The sequence below is a fragment of the Erythrolamprus reginae genome, chromosome 12 (assembly GCF_031021105.1).
Source record: "Erythrolamprus reginae isolate rEryReg1 chromosome 12, rEryReg1.hap1, whole genome shotgun sequence".
NCBI lineage: Eukaryota > Metazoa > Chordata > Lepidosauria > Squamata > Dipsadidae > Erythrolamprus > Erythrolamprus reginae.
In genome coordinates this window covers 18,347,433-18,370,088 of record NC_091961.1, presented here as the reverse complement: position 1 = coordinate 18,370,088, position 22,656 = coordinate 18,347,433, and the positions used below count along the sequence as shown (strand labels likewise).

The window sequence follows — 22,656 nt, the reverse complement described above, 5'->3', positions numbered from 1 at the left end:
TCAGGCCATTTCAGCAGGGCCAGTATGGACAGTCATCCTTTCGAGGTGACCGTGCACCATTTCAAGACCGACCAAGGGGGTATCAGCAGGCTAGGCGGCCCTTCAGGGGAAACCAACGGGGCTTCAAACGCAACTCCAAGTGACTTTCATTCGCTAGCGCCCATAGGAGGCAAACTACAACTTTTCAGTGCCTCCTGGAGAAGTATCTCCACCGACAAATGGGCGATAGCCACAATTGCTCAAGGGTTGCGTCTGGAGTTTCTTCAGCCCCCACCTCAACGTTTTGTCCAGTGTCCATCGACCCGCGATCCGTTGAAAAATCTTCATTTGCAGCGGGAAATAGAACATCTTTTGCACATCAAGGCGATAGAGAGAGTGCCCGAGCATGCCAAAGGAACAGGCTTTTATTCCATCGTTTTCCTTGTACCAAAAGCATCAGGAGGGTTCCGCATGATCCTCAATTTGAAATCTCTCAATGTCTTCATCCGGTATCGGAGATTTCGGATGCACTCTCTCCAGTCGATTCTCGCCTCTATTCGTCATCACGACGTTCTTTCATCAATAGACCTGAAAGATGCTTACCTGCACATTCTTGTTTGGCCGGCTCATCGTCGTTTTCTCAGGTTCTGCCTCAACGGTACTCACTACCAGTACCGGGCAATGCCGTTCGGCCTGTCATCTGCGCCTCGGACATTCACAAAACTGATGGACATATTGACGGCGCATGTCAGGGCCCGGTCTGTGCGGGTGATGGCATACTTGGACGACATCATCGTGATGTCCAAGTCACTGCCTCGAGTGCAGCAGGACTTGGCTCTCACACGGGAGGTCCTGGAGAGCCTCGGCTATACCATCAACGAGGCGAAGAGTCATCTTGTGCCTTCTACCAGCATCCAGCATCTGGGGTCTATTATAAATACCACCCAGGACACGGTCTCTTTGACACCGGAACGGCTTCTCAACATTCGGCGACTGGTCAGCGATCTGTGTCGACAACATCAGGTGTCGCTGGCCATGTTGTCCAAAGTACTCGGGACTCTGGTATCAGCTATTGGAATCGTGCCATGGGCTCGACATCACATCAGGAGGCTCCAGTGGTTCCTACTCCCGTACCAAAAGGTCAAGGTCAGTCATTCTCACCGGCAGGTGAGGATTCCAGCAAGCGTGAAGCAATCACTGAGATGGTGGTTGTCCCCAGCCTTGTTTCGGGGCTCCCCCCTCCACAGTCACGACCATCTGGTTCTGACCACGGACGCGAGTCTGTCGGGTTGGGGGGCTCACATGGGTCCCCATATGGCTCAGGGTTTATGGTCCCAGGACGACCTAGCTCCTATCAATATCAACTTTCTGGAGCTCAGGGCAGTGTTTCTGGCACTTCAGGCCTTTTCCTTCTGGGTTCAGGGCAGAGACATACTGGTTCTAACAGACAATGTAGCGACCAGGGCCCATCTCAATCATCAAGGGGGCACGAAGTCACAGCGTCTAATGCTCGAGACTACTGCTCTCTTCGATTGGGCCGAACGTCATCTGGCTTCATTGAGAGCGGAGCACATTGCGGGGACCAGCAACGTGCAGGCGGACTGGCTGAGCAGGGCGACCATCGATCCCTCGGAATGGAGACTCGCTCCGGCTCTTTTCAACAGCATAGTCCGCCGCTTCGGGGTACCATCAGTGGATCTATTTGCAACCCCGGACAACGCCCAATTGCCCAGGTTTTATTCCCGGTTCGCAACGCCAGGTGCGGAAGGGGTCAACGCACTGTTGTCTCCCTGGCCCAAAGGTCTCCTTTACGCATTTCCGCCTACATGCCTGATTCAAAGAATGTTGGACAAGATGGTGCAAGAAGGAGCGGAGTTGATATTGATGGCTCCCCATTGGCCGAGACGCCCTTGGTTTGCCGACCTGACAGCCTTTTCGGTGTCCTCCCCGTGGAGGATTCCAGATTGCGAAATATCGTTATGCCAGGGGTCAGTGTGTCATCCGAACCCGCAGTGGTTCCAGCTGACCGCCTGGCACTTGAGAGGCTCAGGTTGAGGAAACAGTGTATCCCGGACAATGTGGTTGATACCATGCAGGCTGCCCGTCGACCGTCTACGGTGCGGATTTACCAAGCTACATGGGCAGCCTTTTGTAGGTTTTGTTTAGAACAGCGTGCTAACCCTCAAGAAGCTTCGGTCATTTTGGTGTTACAGTTCCTGCAAGCAGGTGTTGACAGAGGTCTAGCGCCAAATACCTTGAAAAGACAAATAGCGGCTCTTGCAACCATTGTACATGTACCGTTTTCCCGTTCACTAGCGCAACACCCTTGGATACGGGAATTTGTTAAAGGAGCTGTCAACTCCCATTCACCTCCGGTACATAGGTTCCCGACCTGGGATTTGGCTCTCGTACTGAAAGCTCTGACTGCACCTCCCTTTGAGCCGCTCAGGTCTATTTCACTTCGACTGCTGACAATTAAGACTGCATTTCTTGTGGCGATCACTTCTGCGCGCCGAGTATCTGAATTGTCGGCTCTGTCTACTCGGTCAGATTTGTGCGTGTTCCACTCGGACAGAGTGGTACTGAGGCTGGATCCGGCCTTTATACCCAAGGTCAATTCTGGGTTTCACAGATCGCAGGAGTTGGTCCTTCCTGATTTTTGTACACATGGTCAACATCCGTTGGAGTTGAGGTGGCACAAGGTAGATGTTAGGAGGGCCTTAAAGATTTATATCAGAAGGACTGATCAGTTCAGGAAAACTGACAGGATGTTTGTATCATTTGCTCAAGGATCTATGGGACTAGGGGTCTCATCTAAATCTATTAGTCGCTGGCTTAAGGATTGTATTGCAGAAGCGTACAAAGCTAGGTCTCAATCGCCTCCGGCGGGCATAACTGCACATTCCACCAGAAGTGCGGCTGCGTCTGCCGCATGGAATACCCAGGCATCTATTGAAGACATTTGCAAGGCAGCGACTTGGGCTTCGCCTACAACCTTCATCCGTCATTATAGACTGGACTCGGTTGCTTCGGCTGAAGCTTCCTTTGGGAGACGTGTGTTACAGAGGGTGTGTTCCTCTCCGTCGACCGTGGCACAGCCTTTTCCCTCCCAAGGGATGTGAACTTTGGTATATCCCATGTTGGACTCTCCTTCCCAGTGCAGTGGAGAAGAACCGTTGTACATACCTGAACGGTCTTCTCGATGCACTGGAAGGAGAGTCCAAACCCACCCGGCGTAGTTGCCAGGTCGCCGGAGTTATTGGGTTGCGAGGTTTAAAGTCATTTGTTATATGGTTGAAGTTCAATAAAATTGTGTTACCTCTATACTGTCTTCGTTTTTAAAACTGAGGTATTGGGGGCTGCTAAGGGGCGGTGGCTACCTCGTATTTAAATATTTAAATTAACTCAGTCTCTACCAATAGGATTGGTAATTACCCATGTTGGACTCTCCTTCCAGTGCATCGAGAAGACCGTTCAGGTATGTACAACGGTTCTTTTCGGTGTATAAGATGCACCTTTTTACCGCAAAAAAGTGCACCAAAAACTGGATGCGTCTTATACACCGAATGCAGTTGGGTGGTGGTCAGCAGCGGTGGTAGCAGCCCTCCCGTAGTCTGGCGGTGGTGGCTTTCCACGCAGTTTGGCAGCTGGCACCGGCCGCTACTGTCAAACTGAATGAGAAGCCGCTATTGCCGGACTACGGGAAGGTTGCTGCCACTGCTGCTGACCGTCACCACAGTCACCCTGCCGCAGATACCCTGTTCTTCTTCCCACGGCCGCACACACACTTTCCTTCACTGCCATCCCTACCCCGGTCTCCTCTTCCGTCTCTTACATCAAGGTTGCGGCGCTAAGCTGAGCTTCTGCCGGCAGCAGCGTTTGAGTTTGCTACAGCAAATGAGGTTGATTTGCTGAGAGTTGCCAGTGCTGAGCTGCCACGCTGCTTTCCTCAGCGGCCGGGAGGGGGAAGGAAAGGTGGGCATGACTAACCTACCAAGGGAGAGAGGCGCCGAGGAGAGCAACATGGCAGCTCGGCACTTGCAACTCTTTTTTGAGGCATTTGAGGTTGTTACAGCAAATGAAGTTGATTCAAGACCGGGGAAAAGATTTGCAAGTGCCGAGCTGCTGCGCTTCTCTCCCTTGGTAGGTTAGTCAACCTTTCCTTCCCCCTCCCGCCGCCCCCACTCCTGCCATGGAAAGGCAACTGAGGGAAAAATAAGCCTTTCCCCCTCGGCTGCCTTTCCATGGCAGGAGCAGTGGCGGTGGTGCCCTGCAGTCTGAACGATCCCGTCCCCCAGGACCTGCCAGAGAAGAGAACAAGGAAATGTCATGCCGCCTTAGAGAAAAGCGAAAAGCCCGCACCGTTCCAAGCACTCCCGGTACAAAGCCAACCAGTTTTCTCACCCGAGGGGCCCAACCAAAACCTTGGATCGTTGTGGGAACAGAAAGATACAAATAGATAAGAATACATAAAGGGAGGGGGGGATAAGATGTGTTCCCAGTTTATAACTTCCTAGTAAATATTGCAGCTTCTTAAAGCCTTCTCTCTCTCTCTCTCGAGGAAAACGGGAGTTTAGCTGAATCTTTAGTGCTCTAAAATGGGGGTCTCCAACCTTGGCAACTTTAAGACTTGTGGACTTCAACTCCAAAGGTTCCTCACCCTGCAAAGGTGGCTGAGAAACTCTGGGAGTTGTAGTCCACAACTCTGGAGACCTTTGCTCTAGAAACACTCCTTTTAAGGAGTATGTCAGGTTTATCATCATCACCATATATTTCCATGCATTTCATTTGTGAAAATTGGAGTAGTCAAGAGAGGGGTCTTTGAAAACCTCATGGTATAGTAGTAATATTAAGGCAACCTCAGCACGGAACTGTAATTGTAAATGATTCTATCACTAGCCATTTCTGTGACTAAAGGAACAACTAACAAAATGAATTGTCCTCGTTTGTTTATTTTGTTTGTTTGTTTGTTTGTTTGTTTGAGTTAAGGGATAGGAGTGCAAGAGTCTTCAAATCTAGCAAGTTTAAGGCTTGTGGACATTTCTGAGCTAGCATGACTGGTGGAGGAATTCTGGGAATTGAAGTCCACAAGTCTTGAAGCTGTCAAGTTTGAAGTTTGTAAAAAGTGTATGTGGTTTTTAAAATATCATGAAATACCACCAGCAGCATTTTCTACTGGTATTCAGTAGGAATCACCCCCTCCCAAAAATATTCTGTGATTAGGTTTACATTGCCGTATTTTATTTTTTACAAAATGCCTAATAAAACCGAAACACAAAAGTAGTCCTTAAAATCAGTCCCAAAGCCATCTGCTGATGTTTTTAAATTACAACTTCTTCTATTTCACCATTTGGCAGAGGAAATATTATCTTGAAACCTTCATAGCCTTTAGCAATTGGATCTAAGTCTTAGCTAGATAAATTCCAATCAGGCAAAGAACCAAACTATCTATTGTTGTATGATCCACAGTTGCCTTCAGTTAGATGGGAGACTACATCAATCAATTAATTAATTTATTAAATGCAGCATGATTTGTTTTGTTCTATGGTGATGACATACTAGCAATACGCATGTGGAAATAACTCAAAATAATCTGAATTTATAAGACAAGAAGCTAGTTCATGCACTGTGCTTCCTGCCCAAGCTGTGATGAGCCATGATTCTTGGAAAAAGGATTTTCCAAAGGGACAGACAGACCAATGACAGACAGACCAATGTAGCTTTTCAATGGAGTTACAGAGTTAATGCTCTGCTAAGTTATGGTTTTTCCTGGATTAGTGATGGACTAGAAAGTCTCTTACAGTCAATATAAGATTCCAAGGTCACTCATGGGGGTAAGGCAAGCAGTGTCCCATATTCAGCTTGTAGCACAGTTGGTTGGGTCTATAATTGAGGTCAACTTTCCTGGCTGAGGTCACTCTGGGGAAAAAAAGGTTGAATACCTGGGAAGCTACTGCATTGAGTTTATAGCATGTTGGGAATTTTATCATCCATAAAAAGAACATTACAAAACCTATTCTTGCTCTCTTGTTATACCTTCAGAAACAAGTTTGGAGAGCCCTGGTATCTGGTGAACTGACTTCTAGGTTCCTCCCATAGAAATCCTTTCTGAACTTTTGCTTTCCACATTCTAGGGGAGTTTTTTGACCAAAGCTGGATCGAAATTGCTCAGAAGATCAGTCCAAGTTTCTTTCTCTCTACTAAAAATACCATAGAAGACATTTGGGATATTAGAATCGCTTTTTTATTCTAATGTATTTTTCTTCTACATGTAAGGCTGCAAAAACATTGCCATAGCAATATCAAATATTACTTGACTTTGCATAAATCCTAACTAGCAGCTACAGCCTAACATGCAATCAATTACTTTGTTGTTGTTGTTTATAGACAACCAACTCCCTAAAGACCTGTGATGGTTTACAGATACTTATAATTCAGAACACTACTTTCAATCTATAACATCTATTGCTCATTTACCTAACCCAGAGGAGCTCTTCAAATTTATTTATGAGTTTTGTATATTGCTTTTCATTTTAAAAATCAAGCCTGACTTTGACATCACATGATGCTCTTTTCAGTAAATATATAAATGAACAAAAGCAGCAGAGCCAATGAAGATCATATTGCTTCATTTTTTGATTGAGTAACTTCATAGATTGAAGAGGCTGTGGATGCAATACAACGTGGCATCAGCAAAGCATTTTACAAAATACCCATGACTACAAGATAGTTCAGCACAGACTGAATGACAGTAGATTCACAGTGGGCTTGAAAATCATACTGAAGACTGGCATCGGTGGTTATTTAATAAAGTGGAATGTGATATCCAGTTGGTACATCAGGTTCAGTCCTGGTGCTCAATTTCTTCACCATTCTCATTCATGATTTAAATAAAAAGATGGATGGACTCTTTATAAACTTTGCAGACAATATAGAAGTGGGTGGAATAAGTAAAAAACACAAAGAAAATTCAGAATGATCTTGATTTATTAGGAAGGTGAGCAAACGTAGCAAAATGAACAGGTTTACAGATATTTAACCGAGGATATCCACTTTAGTAATAATATACAGGATTTTCCTACTGTAGTTGATCACAAATCAAAGTACAATGTGGCTGAGAATAATATGATTTTAGGCTTCATTGTAGATGGATAGTTTCCAAATCAAATGAAATAATATTTTGCGATGGTCAGATAGCACTAGAGTATTGTGCCCAGTTCTGGACATCATATTTTAAAAATAGTTCAGAGAAACTGGATTAGGTGTAAAGAAGGGCAGTGAGGTTGATCAATGGGAATTATATCACCCAAGGAGAAGTTGGAGGATCTGAGTGTGCAAAGACAGCACTGGAACCGTCGCACGCAAATTACACAATCGGCGGGCCACTACCGGAGCAGCGCACTGGACTGCACCGTAGGAACCCACCTCTGCTAGTAATCTACTTGCATTTATGTGCTTCTGAAATGCTAGATTGGCAGAAGCTGTGGCAAGTGACAGGAGCTCACTCCGTCCCGTGGCACACAAGTCTCAAACTGCCTTTTGAACTGTAGACTTTTAACGGTCTGGGACTCAGTTTCCCAACCATTGAGCCATTGCATCCCTATGAGATGAGAAAGACTCATTTTAAATTATAGCAATACAGATTCCGATATGCAGGAGAGAAAAAAAATCCCAAGTTAACAATAATTCAATGGTGGAACTAATTATTGAAGTGTTGGTGAAATCGTCACCATTGGATTTTTTTAAGGATAACAGCCTAGCATCTGGGGGGGGGGGTATGCTTTCTTTTTCAGGTAGAGCAAACTTTGGCAAATGGCCTGTTGTTTCTCTCATTTTGTTTCACAGAGAACACCCATCTCTGCCTGTTGCTCTCCTAGAAAAAGTCAATGAGAAATATGAGAATAGTTTTTTTAAATCCTGCTTTCTCCCCCTCTGTTTCATGCCATTCACTTCTCTTCTCTCTCTCTCTCTCTTGGCAGTTCCCTCCTGGCTCACTTGCAGGCAGAACAGTGCTGAATGTGCTAAATTAGGCCATTAGAGGAATTCATTTCTCTTTATTAGCCTGTGTCAAATCCTTTTTATTAGGGGCTGAAAACGACCTCTCTTCTGCAGTAAAATGTCAGGCCAGTTCAGCTCTTTTATTTGTTCTGCGCTGACGAGGATCAAACTTGCCCGGAATTAGTGTAGAGAGATTTATTTCTTCCAAATTTTGAATGGCTTCGGGGAGGTAAAATGGTGGGGGGGGGGGGGGAGGAAAAAGAGAGCGAGGGTGGGGTGTAGATGGGTCAGTAGTGAACTCTGCTGCACCATAGGTTTTAACTAGTTTGATATTTTTTTTAAGTACTTAGCAATCCCAACCTTGCATTATGGGGCAGAGATAATGTAATAGCATGGAGGAATGACCTTGGCAAATGGGTGCAGGGAGAATGGTACCACCTAGGGAATAGCTAGATAAGAGAGGCCATAGCCTGCAGCTGTGCAATGGGTGGAAAAAGAGACACAAGGGGACATCCTCCCAGTCTGTAAAAGAGACAGTGGGAAGTTTGTACCTTCAGACTTGAAAGATTTTGTCAATTTGCCTTACAATAAAGTAGAATTAATTCACGTAGTCTAGTTTCCTGTATGGTCTATTAAGAAGGCTGATGCATAATCTGTCTGAAAGAGATAGTTTTCCAGCTTTTAAAAATTAAATAATTCAATTCAATTCAATTTATTAGATTTGTATGCCGCCCCTCTCCAAAGACTCGGGGCGGATCACAACAATAATAAAAACAATAGTCCAGTGAAAACAAATCTAATATTAAAAAGCACATAAAACCCTATCATATTTAAAAAAGCAAACAACATATACATACCCAAACATAAATAATAATAAAAAAAAACTGGGGGAAAGGTGTCTCAACTCCCCCATGCCTGGCGGTATAGATGGGTCTATAAGAAGTGATGTGGTTTCTAGCAGATATAAAAAACAAATCTACTGTGGCCTTTTATCTCCATTAGGAGAGAGGCAGTAGTTCAGTGCTACACCACAAATCTTACTTGTGAAAGATCCAAGTTATGTTCAACTTTAGCTAGAAAAAGATATGGAATGATTATAGGGCATGAAACTGCCATTCAAAGTCAGTAACACTGGACTTCAGTAGGCCAATTCTCTATAAGCAGGCTTTTGGCCTTAAAGGAGAACCATTGTTCAGTGAAGAAATTTCTGGTCCATATGTAGAAGGGGTCTAGAACAACTTGCCATTCCCAACTTACCATGCCAGCCAAACATGCTGCAGAACAACTTACCATAGCCAACTCACTGCAAGACAACTTGCCACAACCAAGTCATTGTAGGATAACTCACAGTGGCAAAGGGTTCTCCAACATCTTCTTAAAAGCTTCCAGTGTTGGAGCAGTCATAACCTCTGGAGGCAAGCTGTTCCATTGATTAATTGTTCTAACCGTCAGGAATTTTCTCCTTAATATGCATTCCTTAAAATATTAAAATTAAAAATACATAGTTATACATTTTTATCAATCATTCAAAAATCTGTATCTTATTCTGCCCTTACATTGAACAATCGTCAGTCTGCCCCCCTTTTTCCTTTGCACTCGCCTCGCTCTCTCTCCTCCTCCCACCTTCTTACTCCTTCGTTTCTCCTCTACCTCTTTCTACTCCTTCTCTTCTACCCCCTTCTACTTCCTCTTCCACCTTCTTTACCTTCCTCAGACTGGTATATTCACAAATTTTAAACTAACAGTGGCTCTTCCAAAAATTCTTATTATTGTGACATTTACTTATATAAGACTCCTTATTCTACATATATGTCACTGGAAAAAAAGCTACTCCTAAAAGAAAATCAAATTTTGTTGTCTGGGTTCTCCATCAATTAAATCTAACTTAATAGCTGTTGGCTAGGCCCGTTTTTTGAAAAGGCATTTTTGCCTTCCCCCAGCCCCGAGAAGCACTCTGCAGACCTCCCAAACCCTCTGTGCACCCTGTTTTTCACAAAAACAGACCCATTTTTCACCAATTTTTTGTAAAACTGGGGTGGGCAGAGGGTTTGGGATGCCTGCAGAAAGCTCCTGGGAGCTGGCGGAAGGCAAAAATGGCACTGTTGTTGCAAAAAAAGGCCCATTTTTCACCCGTTTTTGGCAAATGGGTGTTTTTGTCTTCCCCAGCCCCCAGAAGCATGCTGCAGGTCTCCCAAACCCTTTATGCTAAAGTGATCTGATTTTAAGATTGGGAAAGAGGGACACCATTGGGGGGGGGCGGAATGGAGGTGCCAGCATGTACAGTGTCAAGCAACACATCAAGCCGCCGCTGTCAATGCCTCTGTGCTGGAGCTCCCGCTGGCAGCTAACCGCCCCACCGCCGCCCCATGGCTACTGCTGCCGGCACCCTCCCGCTCCTACTTCAAACCCTGCTTGGTGGCAACACCTTCACTGCCCGGCCTGCTTCCCTGTGCCCGCCAGAGCTGTCCAGCCCCACTGCCCCTGCAGGCCCACCTTGGGCCCAAGCCCTTCCTGCCACCTGAGAGCTGCAAAGCTCACCTGCTGCCGCCGGGTCCCAAAGTTCACCTGCTGCTGCCGCCAAGGAAGCCGGCTGGGGGCTGCAGCTGCGGGAGAGGCCGCCTCGGGGCGGCTCACAACACGTGGAAACAAATCATAAATAATCTGACAATTTAAAATATTAAAGATTTTTAAAAAGACCCCATATACTAACAGACATACACACAAGCATACCATATATAAATTAAACATGCCCAGGGGAAGATGTTTCAGTTCCCCCATGCCTGACGGCAAAGGTGGGTTTTAAGGAGTTTACGGAAGGCAGGAAGAGTAGGGGCAGTTCTAATCTCCGGGGGGAGTTGGTTCCAGAGGGCCGGTGCCGCCACAGAGAAGGCTCTTCCCCTGGGGCCCGCCAACCGACATTGTTTAGTTGACGGGACCCGGAGAAGGCCCACTCTGTGGGACCTAATCGGTCGCTGGGATTCGTGCGGCAGGAGGCGGCCTCGGAGATATTCTGGTCCAGTGCCATGAAGGGCTTTAAAGGTCATAACCAACACTTTGAATTGTGACCGGAAATTGATCGGCAGCCAATGCAGACTGCGGAGTGATGGTGAAACATGGGCATACCTAGGTAAGCCCATGACTGCTCTCGCAGCTGCATTCTGCACGATCTGAAGTTTCCGAACACTTTTCAAAGGTAGCCCCATGTAGAGAGCATTACAGTAGTCGAACCTCGAGGTGATGAGGGCATGAGTGACTGTGAGCAATGAGTCCCGGTCCAGATAGGGCCGCAACTGGTGCACCAGGCGAACCTGGGCAAACGCCCCCCTCGCCACAGCTGAGAGATGTTTTTCTAATGTGAGCTGTGGATCGAGGAGGACGCCCAAGTTGCGGACCCTCTCTGAGGGGGTCAATAATTCCCCCCCCAGGGTGATGGACGGACAGATGGGATTGTCCTTGGGAGGCAAAACCCACAGCCACCTATATGTTACCTATATGTTTTTTCTGTCAAATCAGCCTGGTATACCCAATTATGGGAAGAGCTTAATGCTTCCTTTTGCCTCTCGGCCCAACCCAGGGCCATTTCCAAGGCAGTTAATTAATTTATTCATAGCCAACAAACTATATTCTGTATGTGTCACATGTTTTTGCTGAATTTGAAAATTAAGGGAGACTAGGATAGTTCTATTTCGGCCTTGTTCTGGCTTCATCCGCTAGCCATACCCTCACTGGGATTTGAGGGGTGTGTGTGCGTGCATGTAGTATTCCTTGTGTAGGTCTACGGTCACCTAGCTGGGCAAGCCCAGAAGGCCTGGGAAAATTCTAGCTTGTAGCAAAATGTAGTAGGAGTGTGCTTGCTGATATCTTGTTGGTTGCCCTTCAGTTCTTTTCTTTTTTCATGTGATTTTTTTAAACTCCTCATGGAACTTTTAAGAACCCCCCCCCCACTAATTTGCTCAATTTTGTTATTCACAATTAATCACACATATTAAGCTATAAATTGGGATATGCAAGGTGCAGTGGCTGAGATCACCTATAATGTTTACTATACTGTAAGGTTTAATATAATGTGGGAATCGTGTTATAATGCCACAACTCTCCTTATTACAATATTCTTCCCTACATTTTTTCCCCTATCGGTGGCAAATCGCTTAAACTATTTCGAGTTGTCTCCATGAATGAAATAAGCTCTTAGGCAGAGGGAATCAATAAAAGCATTCCTGTATGATATTATTTTCTTCATTCTCTTCAGGATTGACTTTTTCCCAAGATGAATGGATGCTTCCATTCATATTGATTAAACAAATATGCCAAATTGAAACATTGTCCTTGTCTCTTTTATAGCCACAAATGGCATTAATTCTTGGAAAGAGAAAACTGGTGGTACTCCCAAATTCTGAGTCAATACAGTGGAACCCCGACTTACGAGTTTAATTGGTTCCGGAAGGAGGCTCGCACGTCAAACAGCTCGTATGTCGAAACATTGTTTCCCATAGGAAACAATGTAAAAGCGATTAATGCGTGCAAGCCCGAGGGCTGAGGGGAAAAGACGTCGGCTGAAGCGGGGAAGTTCGCCAGGAGTCAGCAAAGAAGCCGCGCGTGTGTTTTAAAACATCGGAGCCGGCATGGGGAGGCTCTCAATCAACCCCCGAGTCCGGGTTGGGGGCTCGGGGGCTGATTAAAAGCCTCCCCATGCCGGCTCCGATGTTTTAAAACACACGCACGGCTTTTCCGCTCGGAAGCAAAGCAAGCCAGCCCGGGTCTTCTCGGCTCGTATCTCGAATGTGAGCTCGTGAGTCGAGCAAAAATTTCTCTAATCTCGCAGCTCGTATCTCGAGTAGCTCGTAAGTAGAGCTGCTCGTATGTCGGGGTTCCACTGTATATCACATTTCTTCCTCAACTGCCTGCAGCATCTGGAATCTGATGGTTTCCTTCAACACTCTGTAAGGCAGGGGTCCCAACCATTGGTCCGTGGACCGGTACCAGGCTGCAACATGCCAGAAACCGAGCTGCACAAACAAGCAAAGCCACATCCATGGGATGCAGGTAGAATATGACCCCCTCTGGTCCGTGGAAAAACCTCTTTCCACGGAACCGGTCTGGGGTTTCAAAAAGGTTGGGAGCCACTGCTGTAAGGTTCCACTTGATAATAGCTGATATTTTGCCAGTACTTTTCTGAGGCATATTTGATCTTCTAAAAAATAGTGACTGCATAGCTGCAATAAAGAATAAAAGATAGAATATGTTCTAAAAGGGGAAGGGGGTTTATAAGGACAGGCTATATCCAAATGCTGGGTTTCATGCAGTGGTATGGTTTCCCCCATGAATATTTCAGTTTCAGTTTCCATTCACAGAGGCTGAAAGAAGGACTGAGACACTGAGTGAAAGAAGGAGGAGAAAGGTAGTGAAAAAGCCATTTTCTATTACTTGAATTCAAAGGGACTGGGGAGAAGCTACTGGCTGGGAAGGAGGAGAAAGGTGGGAAAGGGCCATTTTCATTTGCAGTTTGAATTCAAACACAGACCATTCACAGAGTCAGGGAGAGGAACTATTGGCTGAGAAGGAAGAGCAAGGAGGGGAAAAGCCATTTCCCATTTCTGTTTCAATTCATAGAGGCTGAGGGAAGGACTGAGTGAGAGAAGGAGGAGAAAGGTAGTGGCCCACGCGCCTAATGCTGTACAAATCATGTAATTATAAACCAAAAATAATAATAATACATTCAGGGTTAGTGCGCTTGAGACTGTGATTCTATTTTATTTCAAAATGACTGGCTTAGTTCAGTGTACTACTTTTTTTACAGCTGTGTTTCAAAGTACTCTTTTCAAATATGGATACTATCCCCTTTGTAAACAAATTACTAGTCTACCTGGACATATTACCTATCTAGAATCTCTAGTATGTGCTCTGCAAGCAGTACTCAGGTGCAAAATTCAGCCATTCCATTCTATTGAGCCACATTACCAGCCCCCTCTACCACAAACCTACCTGCAGGAGAAGGGCAATATGGACAACTGTGGGATCTGGCAGGGTGAGAGCAAAGACAGTGCTTTTGCTGTGTCTCAGTACAACAAATATAGTGCCCTGGCTGACCTTAATAGGGACACTAAAGCGACAGGTCAAGGTAGTTGTGATAACGATAACTCAATTAAGCAGGGGATTATGGTCCAAGATGAAGAACTTATCTTGGAAAGTGGAAAGTGTGAATCACATATTACATATCAGTCACACAGGAGCAGCAAGGTATCCAAAAAGAGAAGCCACTTTCTGGTTGGTGATTCAATTGTAGGGGATATAAATTTAGGAAAGGATAACAAGGTTTTGAAAGGGGTCAGATGTCTGCCAGGTGCTACTGGAATTCAACATTATGCAAACACAAACAGTAGACCAAAGTCAAACTAGAGTCTTGGAATTTAAGGGAGCTAATTTCAATAAACTTGGAGAGAACTTGGGAAAGATTCCATGGATGAGAATCCTCAAGTGGAAAACAACTTGTAAGCTACTCTGAGTCTCCAGAGAGATGCAGCATACAAATCTAATAAATAATAATAATTCAATTCAATTCAATTCAATTTATTAGATTTGTATGCCGCCCCTCTCCGAAGCTTGGGAAATTTTGAAAAATGAGATTATAAAAGCCCAGACTAGTTCAATACCAATGAAGAGGAAAAATAATAAGTCACAAAAGAAACCAGCATGGTTGCATAAAGAACTCTCTGACAAATTGAAAGACAAAAGGAACATGTATAAAAAGTGCTCATTAAAAATTTAGGGCAGGGTGATAAGTGGTTAAATTCTTGAATTGGAAAGCCAATTCCATGATCAAAGAAGTGATTGAGAGATTTGGGGCTAAAACAGAATACCCGCAAATAGCCCAAACATGTAAAGATGAAGTGAAGAAAGCTAAAGCTCACAATGAACAAAGGCTTGCAACAAGAGTAAAAAGTAACAAAAAAAGCTTCTTCCAACATATTAAAAACAAGAAAAGGAAACAATTGGTCCATTGCAGGGAGAAAGTGTTAAGAAGGTGACAAGCAACAGGGAGAAAGCAGAGCTACTCAACATGTTTTTTGCATCTGTCTTTACACAAAAGGAAAAACAGTCTAACCTATCAAAAACAACAAGACAAATAACATATTAGGGACACAAGTTAAAATAGGGAAGAAAATGGTAAAGGAACTCCTTTCTACCCTAGACAAATTCAAATCACCAGGACCAGATGGATACACCCCAAGGTTCTGAAGGAACTGGCAGACGAGATCTGAGAACCACTGAACTATATCTTTCAAAGATCCTGGAGCACCATGGAATTGCCAGAGGACTGGAAAAGAGCTGATGTAGTTCCCATCTTCAAGAAAGTGGGAAAAATAGATCCAGGAAACTACAAACCTATCAGCCTGACCCCAATACCAGGGAAGATTTTGGAAAAGATAATCAAGCAACGAATCAATGAACATCTAGAAGCAAACAAAGTAATAACCAAAAGCCAACATGGGTTTGTCAAAAACAGATCATGCCAGACTAATCTTATTGCATTCTTTGACAAAGTGACAAAATTCGTGAACCAGGGAAGTGCTGTTGATGTTATTTACTGGGACTTCAGTAAGGCTTTTGACAAAGTAGACCGTAACCTACTATTAAATAAAGTGGAAAAATGTGGGATGGACAGGAAAACCACCAGATGGATTCAAACTGGCTAACCAACCACACTCAACATGTAGTACTCAATGGAGGGATGTATGCAGTGGAGTTCCCCAAGGTTCTGATTTAGGCCAAGTACTCTTCAACATCTTCATCAATGACTTGGACGAGGAGATAGATGGGGAACTTATCAAATTTGCAGATGACACCAAACTGGCAGGAATAGCCAACACTCCAGAAGATAGGCGCAAAATACAGAAGGATCTTGACAAACTTGAACAATGGGTGCTAGCTAACAAAATGAAATTCAGTGGTGAAAAATGTAAAGTTCTACATTTAGGCAAGAAAAACAAAATGCACAGGTACAGTTTATATGGTACATTGCTCAACAGTAGTAACTGTGAGAGGGATCTTGGAGTCTTAGTGGACAACTATTTAAATATGAGTCAGTAGTGTGCAGGAGCTGCCAAAAAACCCAACACAGTTCTAGGCTGCATTAACAGGGGGATAGAATCAAGATCACGTGAAGTGTTAATACCACTTTATAAGAGCTTGATAAGTCCATAATTGGAATATTGCATTCAGTTTTGATCACCACGATGCAAAAAGGATGTTGAGACTCTAGAAAAAGTGCAGAGAAAAGTGACAAGGATGATTAGGGGACTAGAGTCTAAAACATATGAAGAACATTTGCAAGAACATGGCTAGTTTAATGAAAAGAAGGACCAGGGGAGACATGATAGCAGTGTTCCAATATCTCAGGGGTTGCCACAAAGAAGAAGGAGTCAAGCTATTCTGCAAAGCATCTGAGGGTAGAACAAGAAGCAATGGGTGGAAGCTGAACAAGGAGAGAAGCAACTAAGGAGAACTAAGGAGAAATTTCCTGACAGTTAAAATAATAAAATAATGAATAATGAAATAATGTGGTACAGCTTGCCTACAGAAGTTGTGAATGCTCCAACACTGGAAGTTTTAAAGAAGATGTTGGATAACCATCTGTCTGAAGTAGTGCAGGGTTTTCTGCCTAAGCAGAGGGCTGGACTAGAAGACATCCAAGGTCCCTTCCAACTCGTTGTTGTTGTTGTTGTTGTTGTTGTTGTTGTTGTTATTATTATTATTATTATTATTAGTAGTAGTAGTAGTAGTAGTAGTAGTATTTTGTGGTGATATCTCAAAGAATAAATAGGTGGTAGCATATATTTGGTATTAAGCCTTGACAAGGGGGTGTCTTAAAATCCCGTGGACTAATTGCATTCATAAAATCTGAGCTTTTCACATTTAATCTGATGAAAATTACCTATTGACAACCCAGAGACCTGTGGGGATTCCAACAATCCCCCGGTAAGCCATCTTTAATCTGAAGGCAGCCCTTGACATACTACCACAAGAGAACCTGCTCGTGATAGTCATAAGTCATAAAATGGGTCAATCATATGACCAACCTGATTTTACAAACCTTTTACAGTAATCATTGAGCAAACGCAGCAGTCATAAAGGGGCTGCCACGGCTATTAAGCAAACCATTGGTTCACTATGGATACAGTCATGGTGGAAATGGGAAGTTAGTCCTGTTTTTTAGCAAATCATCATAAAACATAGTCATGTGACCACAGGATGTGGAAATAATGCGGCCATGTTGCCCAATGCCTGAAGTTTGGTCACATGACCACAGAGAAGATCTGGCTATTGGAATTTTGAATCCGGGTCATAATCCCATTTTGGGGATTGGTCATAACTTCAAATGGTGACCAATCATAAATTGAGGACTACCTTTCTCTAGGCTGAGAAAATTTGTTGTATAAAATAAAAGTCTCCAAAAGATTTTCTTCCTTAAGAGCCTATCTCTCTGTGTGTCTGTCTGTCTGTCTATCTTTCTGTCATATTTATCATCTGTCTGTCCGTCCATCCATTTATCCATCCATCTATCTAATTTCTGCCCTAACCATATCAACTATGTGACTCTGGGCAGTTTATCTAGGATGGGGCTGGTCTAAAGGGGCAGCCTAGCAGATTTTGTTGTTTTGCCAAAGTCTTGGGCCAGCCACGTGTAACTTTGCTCCTCAGAGCTTTCACCAGGCCAGGTGTGGTGTGATTCACTCTGTCCTCCCATCACTTTGCGCTTTTAATTTCCTTCATAACATTGAAAAGGAATTGGTGCTGTGTGCAAAGGTTTGCGGAAAGGGGGAGGGCCTGCACGTCACTGAACTCCAGCCACCTGGCATTACTGCTCGGATTATTAGTTCCTAGTAATTTAGTGCCCTTGCGCAGGGTCGATTTGTGCCTTTCATTTCTAATTGATCTAGTGGCTGTTTAAATGGCAGCAGGCATCTGTTGAAAGTGGGAAGGTTCATAAGACGAAATAATTCATAACACCGTCTGGAATTTGCCTTTCATATCCCTCAGCTAAGCCTCGGCAGGGCTGCCTAAATTACGACCAGGGAAACTTCACTCCACCTGCCCCCACCTCCGTATTCTGCTCGTGGCTGGAAGAATCTTGCATTAAACTAGGATCAGTCTAGATTAGACTGTAATATGGTGCAGCATTAGAGGCTATAAATGAAGACTTATATCAGAGTTTAACCCCTTCCTCTGCTTTTCTCTTTGTTTTGATCCCGGAAAACTCAACTAGCCCATTGGTGCCTCTGATTTGTGGCTTTGTATAATAGACTTTTCAACTTGCTGGACTCTCAGGATAGTTTCAAGATTAAAGTACTTAAGACAAGAAAGAAAGGAAAACGTGCTTTAATTAAACAGTGAGACTTTCAGCCCTTAGCAAAATGGACCTATGTATATTTATGTTCTTTTCTATTTCCCACATATGCAAAGGGAAGGAGGAAAATGTCATCATCTCTCCCCACACACACACACACACAAACACACACCATGCCTTATTGAGTCACCTGTTCAGAGTATTTTGTTATCTAAATGGAGAAACTGAATGGCCAAGGGCAGTCAAAAAGAGCAGTGAATGCCGGAGTTACTTCCGACTTCCTGCTGGCTTGCCCATTAAGTATTATTGTGGCAATAAGAAATTGTGGCATTAGAAATCTCCCTCCCTGTCTCCTTTCACATGGCTGCTGTTGGGTGAAGGAAGGAAAGAAGAATTGCGAGTGTGGCTGGGAAACTGTCACCCAGAGTCTTTTTGGATAATGAGATGGGTGGCATATAAATTTAATAAATAAATGAAGATCAAATGAAGATGCAGCACAGCAGCGGTCTATATAGCACAGAAGCAGATACAACTTTCCCAAATGTCACTATCTTGGGAGTCCTGGTTCCCAGATTTTGGACATGTCCTGTAAGTTAGCCCATTTAAGCTACCTTATTTCAAACATTGTCACTCTATGATGCGCTGTTTCATTCAGTTAAAGATCATGATAACAGGAATTTTAATAGTACTGTATATATCAAAAGAAAATTTGATCTCGCTGTTATGTCTGGCTCATGTTCTTTTCAGAGTAGCCTTGCTGGCAAATTATTGGGCGAAGAAGTGTTTCACACACCTCTCCATTCTTCTTCCCTCTTTCTTAGTTTCCATGGGTCTGATGAGGCTTGGCAGATGAGTAACCACATTAAGTTTACTATACTTAGCTGAATCCCATTCATTTGCTCGTTCTGAAATCCTGTACTGGGCAACCTTAACATTGTGAATAATCAATTTGCAAAGCAAGTTTGTGCATGTTGTCCATGACTAGACTGACGCATGTTAATGAGTTTGACAGAAAAGAAAAATGAAAGCAGAATACAGGTTGTATCAACATAGTCTCCAGATGCATATCTGATTAGTTGTCTGTTGAAATGCTGAAAAACTCATGAAGGTACAATGAAAGCTGTCGTACACAAGGTTGGTTATTTGTCTGTTGGCTGGTTCTCCAAGCTCTCAAGCAATGAAGGACTTTCCCGTAACCAGTTTGCTAGGTTTAAACCTAAGAACGTTTGTATGCAAGACTGCCCTTTATCCTTCTGCTGTATGTTACCGGGCTTTTACCCTCTCTGAAAGAAATTTCCCACCCAACCCATCCCCCTTCCTCAGTTCTTTCTTTCCTTCCTTCCTTCCTTCCTTCCTTCCTTCTTTCTTTCTTTCTCCCCCCCCTCCCTTCCTTCCTTTTTTTCCTTTTCTTTCTTCTTTCTTTCTTTCCTTTAATTTTCTTCCAATAGTTCTTTCTCAGTTATCTTATTGGGCGATGGTAGAAAGTTTGAATTATTTTTCTAGTTATACATCTCTAATTCCGCCATCTCTCTTGCTTTTCTTGCTTCCTGATGTGAAAAAAAAAGCTCTTTGGGGAGATTTCTCGCCTGATATTTTCCTTTAGGATTTAACTGAAATGTAGGAAGCTGGGAAGCCCCAAACAAATTTTGAGATGAAAGAAAAGATTCTTGAACATACCTCTCAGGCACCTCCTAACTAAAGCAAGTTCAGGAACATGAGGGTTTCTTTAATCTCCTTTGAAAAAGAATTGAAGGGGAGCATTCCAATGCAGCAGCATTCATGAATATAGAGCAGCATGAAGCTGTGTATCCATTGAGAGATAGAAATGGCCTTGTTGATGCATTTGTTTCTGAAATGTCATTCTATTTCCTTTTCCCTTTAGGCACCCTCTTTTCCCCCTCCTGACGTTGCTATTTGAGAAATGCGAACAAGCGACACAGGGCTCAGAATGCATCACCTCGGCCAGCTTTGATGTTGACATTGAGAACTTCGTACACCAGCAAGAACAGGAGCACAAACCATTCTTCAGTGATGATCCTGAGCTGGACAACTTGGTAATTCTTCCACTTTGACCATTTTATCTCATACATATATATTCCTTGAATTTCAGAGTTAACGCCTGCATTGCACTTGCTTCACAACACATTGGCCTTCATATTGAAGGCCTCTGACCTAACACAAGGAAACCTAGGTTCTGCTACTTCAATAAATGAGGCCAAACTATATTGAACAGCACATATTTTGCTGTATAAATTGTGCCCTCTCACCACCGATCTCTGCTACAATGATACCCTTGCTCCTTCACCATGCACTCACCAGAAAGTTCAGAACCTTAGAAGTGCCACATGTTTTCTAATAATGACATTCCCTTCTCTTAACGAAATATAGCATCCATTGTAAGGGTCATTGATGATCCACTTGAGCAATTTGTATTCAAACAACTCAAATAGGTTAGTAGCCTTTGACCAGGCCAAGATGATGGGAAATGGGTGGCCATCAATATTGGAGGACGGCTATTGAAGAGGCTGGTTGATAGAAGATTACATGTTATCTCTCATTTCAAGCTGGTAGATATGGACAAATGAAACAGAGGGAAATTACTGGTGAATTGTCAGACAGAAAAGATCAGCTCCATATCAGGTCTTACATCAGGTGCACGACTGAAATGTTCAATTAAAATGATTTATTGCTAAGAGCCTGTGCACAGGAATTTTCTCATCTAATAGCCAGCACTTGGTCAGCACTAGATAAGGGTCCTAGGCCCTCAAAGAAGGTTGGACTTACTTCACTTGTGGCTACATAAGGATTCTAGGCCAAACCCTGTTTTCACTCCACCCCCAGCTTCTGCTTCTCCTATAATAACAATGAAACATAAAAGAAAATATCAAGACAGCAATAATATGGGGGCCTGTGAGCCACAATTTCAGTCCACCAAATGTGAGTCTAAGGATTCTAAGATAGATCATTCAATGGAGGTAACATTTTTAACTTTCATGTAGTGATCTGGAACAACTCTGTGCCAGACATTTAAAAAGACAGCTAATTATACATACTATTAAATACCCTTGGCAACTATCTGCAGATGCCAATTGTTGACACTGAGGTTTTTGGGTTGGCCACTTTGACATCCACTTAGACAGTGCAAACACACACTCTCCCTCTCTCTGGCATCTTCTTTCAATATTTGGCTGAAATCAACATGTTGCTGCATCAGCTCTTGATGACAAAGCTATTTCTGTCCTGGAAAAATATATTTATCCCTGTAGCACCTGTGTAGGAGAAAACACCTTGATCTTTCTTGCCAGTTGGACTTGCAAGAATGAATGAATGAGCTGTGGACAAAGGCAAGTTAAGGGTTATGTATTAAAAAAAAATGAAAGCAGCAATAGTTGTAATTTTACTTTTTTTGTTTTCATGGAGAGGGGATTTTTTTTCCTTAAGGCACATTAGTATGAACATTTCTTCTAGAGGCATTATCAGGAAAAGATTTGAAGGAGATCACAATGAGTTAAATGATTTCTTCCTTGGTTTCAAGAGGGCTTTTTTGCAATTTGTTCCAACTCCCTTCTGCTATTTTTGTACAGATTATATTAAAGTTCACTGTTCTTATGTTTAGCATCCTGTGTCATTTATCCAAGGGATTCAGTGTCAAAAGTTAAAGCTCTGCCAATGAATTCAAGAGCACTGTAAGATGCTGCTGTTCTCCTATAAGGCTGACAGAGTCCTTCCCTTTCCATCATTTGACCTCACTTGATGTACTTCTTTTACTGGAACATAATTAAATGCAATAAAGATGAGGATGTCCTTGGCTCCAGACTGTACTTGTGGCTGAAACACACTTCCATAACCAGAAGACTTATTATATCCTTCTAACACAGCCCTTAAGAATCCCCACTTCCTCTCAGATGAGAAGTTTTAGCCATAGCACCAAGATTTCTAAGTAAGTATTAAGTGGGATCATATGGGTAAGATCGCTATAGGAAGCTACATATTCTATAGTGAGAAATTTTAACCGCATATGGATAAATCTTGTGCCAGATTTACCATCACTGGTTTTGCATTAGTAAATAATAATAATAACGCTGTCAACATACTGCATTTTACATTCAAATTCATCAACAGAATTGGCCTCAATCTGGACTAGCAACCAAATAATACTCATCAATTCCTTGCTGCTGCCTTTATTTTCTATGAATTTTATGCCATTGTCCACCAAGGAGAATGGAAAAATTAGGAATGTTCCCAAATTTTCCAGAGAACTACAATCAGTCAGTGTAAACAACGCACATAGAATAATGGAGTTGGAAGGGATCTTGGAGGTCTTCTAATCCAAC

The 22,656-nt window shown here is 43.4% G+C and overlaps 1 protein-coding gene across 17 annotated transcripts in view; it reads left to right on the top strand.

Moving 5' to 3' along the window:
- Positions 1-22,656, top strand: part of PKNOX2 (PBX/knotted 1 homeobox 2) — a 399,587-nt gene that overhangs the window by 300,216 nt on the left and 76,715 nt on the right. For all 17 annotated transcript variants that reach the window (XM_070765952.1, XM_070765942.1, XM_070765949.1 and 14 more), the window contains one exon: positions 20,205-20,376. In XM_070765952.1, coding sequence (XP_070622053.1) covers positions 20,205-20,376 — 172 coding nt within the window. The remainder of the gene's footprint in view (positions 1-20,204; positions 20,377-22,656) is intronic.